Genomic DNA, 6,900 nt, shown 5'->3' on the forward strand with positions numbered 1-6,900 from the left:
TGGATGCTCGAATAACTTGTTGATCGTACTCATAAAAGCAAACCTTGGATATGTTGGGTTCAGCAGACGACGGTTACAACCGCAGCAGTTTGAACATGTCAGGACTTAAGGAGAATCTGCCCTGGAGCCTGTCTCTCAATGGAATAGTAAATCACTGACGTCTCTTGATTTAGTCATTTGTATGTTTACACTTTCTCAACAATAAGGTATCTTTTCCAGACAATGCATCTTGAACATATTTTATTATTGCGACTGATATTAGGCTAATTGATATCGAACATGTGTCCTATTTCCGTATGACTTAGCCTATATTTTCTTTCAATGCATGTTCTCTGACTATTGCGCATGCTGTAGAAAGCATAAATATACCGTAAATCGATACACATAAAACATCGACCATTTGTAGCTTGTGTTGTCGGTGCGATCAGGGACTTATGAATGCAGTCTCAATGTATCATGGCAATGCATCAACCCCCGATGAATGCTTCGATCTTGTGTTAATAACTCCTTACATCTTTGACCATCAGAAGATTAAACCAATAATCCTTTAATATACTTACAGTATATGGCTGTCATGATTGCCGATTCATTGCTGCGAGCAAGGCGTGTATGGGGCAATTAATCAAGTAGATTTAGGCAATAAGCAATGCCCCCGTCATGTTTTAAAACATCAATTTAAAGCCAAGTTGACAAATTCGACGATCAAAAATAACATGTGCTTTGATGAAGATTGGTGGCATATCAGCAAGACCTGATTGGCAGTGTTGGTCTGAATGTTTTCTTCTCGGAAAGAGCCAGAATAAGGCTGTTTTGGTGGTGCAATGCAAGGCGGGCTTGAAACATGAGCGGTCTGGTTAACTCTTTGCTCTCGGTTGAGACATTAAGTGTTAATTTTCGTGGTGTATTTTATATACAGGCCTACAATGGAACCAGCAGCCTAATGGGAAAGCTATTGATATAAACTAAAAATGTAATCAGACGCCGTGTAGTGACGAGAGGGTGAGAGAGAAGAATATCATTAAGGAAGAGGGGCTAGTTTCAGCACTGTTTTTTCGTGGACAGCTCCCAGCTGCATTCAATCATGCCAGTAGTAAAACAGTGTACGCCACTTTCCGTGTTAAATCGCACGAAACAGATGAAACCTGGTTGATAAATGTGTAACCTACAGCATTATTCGGAAATGATTAGTTTGATTGATGTAAGGTGACAGGTTCAGACCTGTGAGCCGTGATTGATATACGTCTCTCTCTCTCCTTCCTCCTTTGACAGGGGCAAGGATGGGGGCTACAAGCCTGAGAGCGAGTGTTAATTCTTGGGCCGTGTTGTGTGTTCTGAGCTAATACAAACCTTCAGAACCAGCACAAAAGAGATGGAAAAGACATCAGAAGGAATGAACAAGCCAAGCTCTGGGTCGACAGCGTCTCTGCCCCCGGAACCCGGGGATATTGTCCAGAGTATGGCTTGCTACCGCCGGGTGAAGCTCAACGTCGGAGGTCTTCCGCATGAGGTCTTGTGGAGAACCCTTGACCGGCTGCCTCGAACGCGGCTGGGCAAACTGCGGGACTGCAAAACACATGATTCGCTAATGGAGGTATGCGACGACTACAACCTGGACGACAACGAATACTTCTTCGACCGGCACCCTGGTGCGTTCACGTCCATCCTGAATTTCTATCGCACCGGCAAGCTGCACATGATGGAGGAGATGTGCGCGCTGTCCTTCAGCCAGGAGTTGGACTACTGGGGCGTCGATGAGATTTACTTGGAGTCCTGCTGCCAAGCCCGCTACCACCAAAAGAAAGAACAGATGAACGAGGAGCTCAAACGCGAGGCCGACACATTGAAAGACCGGGAGGGCGAGGAGTTTGACAACACGTGCTGCGCCGAAAAGCGCAAGAAACTTTGGGATCTTCTCGAGAAGCCAGGTTCTTCAGTAGCAGCCAAAGTAAGTCTGAACGTTTATATTTTTTGTTTGTATCTATAACTATGCTTTATTTTGTTTTTAAGTCTCAACTAATGTGCCCTTCGAAGGCAGTGCTTTCCCTGGGAGTTGCAACCCTACACCGGGATATGGTGCTGTGGGGTCATTGTTTTCTAATCTATCCTGCAGCCCATAATCAATGGTCCAATTACTTTAACAGTCTGTGGAATGACTTCACCCACAAGTATAATCAAAGTCTCCTATCAGGAGGACTGTTACATTTGAGAAAGGAGGACAGGTATACTGTTTTAAAAGCTGCAAGTGATGTGAGCATTGTGTTGTCTTGATGGTAATAGAACTGAACCTGAACTCGGGCTATTGGTCTTGCAGTCGGGATTTGTTTTGTTTCCAGGTTGAGGTATCATAAATGATTTTCAGTTAAAAAATTGAAAAGGTTGTACAAAAGTGCACCTGCTTGGCCTCAGATTGCCTGTATTTCTTTGCAAGCATTCACTTTCGTGCTTGCTCATCGACAATAATGCAAACAAATTAGTTTGCTAGTGGTTTTCCGTTTGAAAGTGATTAATATGAAACATAGGTTTCTAAGATCAAGTGGTCAGTGAAATGTTGTGATTTGTATTCTTGTCACGTCCATTGACATAACCATTATGAATCCGACTGTCTGTGTCACCTGGGGGTCTGTCCGTGTCGCTGTCTGGCTTTAGACTATTACATTCATAAAGGATACTGTGCATATTTTTTCTCCATTCTTAATGGCACCTAAACATTTTTTTGGTGTTTGCTCAAATAAAAGGAAATGCTTGACTAACAGAGCAACATTGTTGCGCTTTTGTCACTACGAAGTTATCGAAAAAATGTTCTGACACCAAACAATTGTTCTTGTGTCACTGACCACATTTATCATGGCTGTTACCTTGAAGTTCCTGCACGTTGCTGATTTCATTACAATCTGGTCATTTGTCCTCAAATAATCATAAATACATCACAGAACTGTGACTCTCAGGCATTACTGGGAGAGACAGAGAGAGAAAGCGAGTGAGAGAGAGAGGGAGAGGGAGAGAGAGAGAGATAGAGAGAGCGAAAGCGCAGCCTCTACACTTCCAGAGTAATATATCAACTCGCAATTAGCTTAAAAGGATAGAGAAGACATATCATCCAAGCTAGTGGGTACTAAATACATTAATGCGGTCATTGGATTGATCGAAGCTGTGGAGTGGAGCCCTCTCTGGGTATTCACACATCCTTCCAAACTCATCCGCAGCAGGGAATTAGCATTTCTCTCCGTGGCTTTGCTGGTCAGGAGAAGCATGCCTCCACTGCCCAGGGCCTGGGAAGGCCGGGCCAGTGCAGTGCAGCCTAGCCATGTGGTACAAGACACAGTAATGCACTCTAAGAACAGGAACAGGAAACTGTGCCAGCCAGACACTTAGGATTCTCTCCACCACTGTAGAGCATCTTCATCTACAGTAACAGTGCTTGATCTGTAACATGGATCAGATCTGTGTGTGTATAAATCAAATCTAAGTAGAATACTTCGGTTCCTATGGGTAATCCAGGTTTGAATAGTGTGTATGGTAGTTGTTTAAAATATTTATTGGGCTATTCTGTGGCTCACTCTTCCTTCTTTTACTCATGTGAGACTCCAAATTACATTTGTAAACAGAGAGCTTCAAGGAACCAGGTGTGTGTGTGTGTGTGTGTGTGTGTGTGTGTGTGTGTGTGTGTTTAGGGTGGAGGGCGGGGGGAGGGGGTGATGAAAAGGGGGAGCTGATCAGAGAAGAACTGTTACCTGGCAACAGGGAGAGTAGTGTTTCCTTTAAAAGGAGTGTCAACAGACCATCAACCTCAGAGACTTTAAAGGGACCATGTGTGTCAGTTTGGCTGTTACGTAATGACAGGTGTGTGTGTGTGTGTGTGTGTGTGTGTGTGTGTGTGTATGCATATTCATAGGAACAGTATATTCCTGAAAAGCAGTGGACTTTTTGCTCATTTGTGCATTTAGCCATTGCCAAGATCTTGAAGTGGTCTTGATGAAGGCAAACTATGTCACCATTGTTGTTTTTTCCCATTTCTTTCTCGTTGAACCTCTTTTGAGAGAACTTCTGGATCACTTGCTCTTTCTCAGTGTAATCCATGTCTGCGGTGTCTCTGTCGTAGTCACTCTCAGCACTCTCTCTCTCTCTCTGTATTCTCTCTCTCTCTCTCTCTCCCTCTTTTCCACTACTCTCTATTGCTAAATGTCAGGGAAATGTCGCATTAATTATCCTCCAATGAGACAGGCATCCCGGCTGCTGCTGCTCCTACTCTCTCTTGCTGTAGCTCGTCCAGCCTTCTGCCCGCAAATCACATTTCTCTGGGTGGCCTTACCTCGCAATCAGATTACGCCTGACCACCGCCAGCCCAGCGCCGGCCGCAAATGACCATGTGCTCCACACTAAGGGGCTCCTCGCTCTCACTCAAGGCTAATTCGCCAGCATGAAATGTTCCCGGCTCGACCGTTCATAAGGCCGTGTGCCATTGCTGTTTATGCGATGATGTATATGCGATGATTGTTTTTATGTTTCTCAGGTCCAAGGCTACCGGTGCTCTGAAAAAGCCCGGAGCTAAAGCTATGAGCTGTACTGTGATATGATTTCAGTGAGGGTGTGGATTGTTTTTGAATGAGATTACATTTGAAGTAAGGCATCACTGTCTATTTCGGGATATATACTGTGTACCTCATTTGGGAGGGGATACACTCACCTCTACTCAATAGTTATGCAACAGCATTTAGTGTTAATTGTTTATAGGAATCCCCATTAGCTATGCCGTGCTCCCATATTGGTCTTCCCTGACTCTCTGGGATGGTAATGCAATTACTGTATATGTTTATGTGTGCAGTGCACACATATAGATTCCCCCAATCATGTGCAGTTTGCTCTTGAACATATTGAATTCCTTATACAGGTACACCAGCTCATGACATGTAGTGTGTATTTATTTATTTATTTTCATAATGAACGTGTGTTGTAGAGCAAAACCCGAAGGGACCGAGGGAACTTATGCTGAGTACTTGGTCAGCAGATCTTTACTGTTTGTATTGATTACGCTGGCAATTCATTTGCTAATTAAGGAAGACCATGTAAAAAAAGGCCCTGTGTTCCTCCCACTTGGCAGTACTCTCTGGGCAGGCATGGATTTGAATCGGCCCTGTTGTCCGAAGACAGGAGGAAGCCTTGTACTACAGACAGCCCTGAATGACTACCTGTAGACTCTAAGTAAGATGGTTTGTTCTCTGTGGTCAGTTATTCACTTGATCACATGAGTGAGACCGATCTAGACATGTGAATAGGTATGTGAATTTCTTCTGATACAGGAAGACCTTCTATACCATTCACACTCCCAGATGGCATCAATGAGAGCCTACAGTGTTCTGCATCACAACATGTACAGTAAAACAATTGCAATATACACTAGTGAAGCATATGAAGAATTTGGTTGCCATGTTATTTGATTGTGTATTTCAGTTAATATCAATACAAGTGTGTTGTTTTTATTGCGTAAAGATAAATCAAATAACAATAGCCCAGTTACAGTTTCAATGAAATTACCTGGAAAACAATTTCTTTTTTTTTTCCTTGAAAATGTATCAATGGAAGATACAGCATTTTGGAACCAAACTCTTCATAAGGTTTGGCTGCAAATCTCTGTCTCATCTGTATCACATGTTAAAAAGTCATATTTACAAACTGTTTGCTCTGAGCTCCTTATAGCACCAATTACCACCATGTACATAAATGTAATTGAATAGAATGATGATTTGAATCGGAATTTAATTGAATGATTATGGAACATCGCACCCGTTTCATCATATAAAATGATAAACAACAGAATAAAGGTTGGTGGAGAAAAACACGTTCTGTTCAGTTGCTGCAGGGAGCTACGTGAGATCAGCTAGAGAGGCTATAGGTTAAATGCTCAGCCAATGAGATTTCCCATATGTACCATACAGTAAGTGGTCTGTGGATTACATAGGGAAGCCAGGCCTGTTGAGAGGTTAATGTAAACGCAATTAGTCTGGGGTTTTTACATCCGCTCGGAGGAGACACTGCGTAGTGTTTGGCTCTTCAGGAGGAGCTTCACATGGAGTTCCTCTTTAGGAGAGCATGTTAAATTGACCACAATCATTATCAACCATCTGTCTTGATTGAGATGCACGAGGACAGCTAGCAATGTAGACATAATTGTAACAGAATGCTCGTGGGAATATATTTATATACGGTACTACTATGTGTAGAATGTTGAAAGTGAAGAGTGCACATATTTGATATTATGTGCATTGTGTATCATTCACAATTCTTCAGACACACAATCGCATCTTAACTTACCGTGTGCACATCTGTGCATGATTATTGATTTCCTTTGCTGAGATCCATAATGGACTATTAATGACCTCCAGTGTGGGCTGCTGTGGGTCATTGACCTCTCAGTCCGGATGCCGGTGCTCCGTTGACCACATCTGCGGTCTTCGAGCGTCGCTGAGGCTCTCGTGAGTCTGCAGTGATGTCATTGGGCGGCTGCAGTAGTGTGGAGGGTGTGGATGGGGCTTGCTCAAGTCGTCAGCGCGTCAGAGACACAGTCAGCCCCTAACTCGCATAATGGCGACGTCTCATTCATCAGGTGCTCGTTGGACTCTTTGCCTTTCTCTTTTTATTGCGTCTAATTAAGTGTACTGGCAAATTGATTCGCATCATCAAGATCTTAATGGCTGCCTGAGTACCGTTTCAATTGTTATCCCCCCTCAAATGATTCCAAAAGGGATAATGAAGGGGGAAGATAGCCCTTAGCCAAAAAGGCGTTCCAGAAAACTGGTGCATCCCTCAGGAGGGTGCGGAAGCCCATCTCCCCTGCTGCTGTTCTGGGCAGGTGGAGCATGGTGAGTAGGTGGTGGTGGTGGTGGTGGTGGAGTGCAAGGTGTG

The 6,900-nt window shown here is 43.7% G+C and overlaps 1 protein-coding gene across 1 annotated transcript in view; it reads left to right on the plus strand.

The window, feature by feature from the left end:
* The first annotated feature begins 1,390 nt into the window (after window positions 1-1,390).
* The window catches only part of kcnb1 (potassium voltage-gated channel, Shab-related subfamily, member 1), a 22,669-nt gene continuing 17,159 nt past the window's right edge, over window positions 1,391-6,900 (plus strand). The window contains exon 1 of the mRNA XM_062544939.1: window positions 1,391-1,945. Coding sequence (XP_062400923.1) covers window positions 1,391-1,945 — 555 coding nt within the window. The remainder of the gene's footprint in view (window positions 1,946-6,900) is intronic.

Source organism: Sardina pilchardus, chromosome 9 (genome assembly GCF_963854185.1).
Source record: "Sardina pilchardus chromosome 9, fSarPil1.1, whole genome shotgun sequence".
Taxonomy (NCBI): domain Eukaryota; kingdom Metazoa; phylum Chordata; class Actinopteri; order Clupeiformes; family Clupeidae; genus Sardina; species Sardina pilchardus.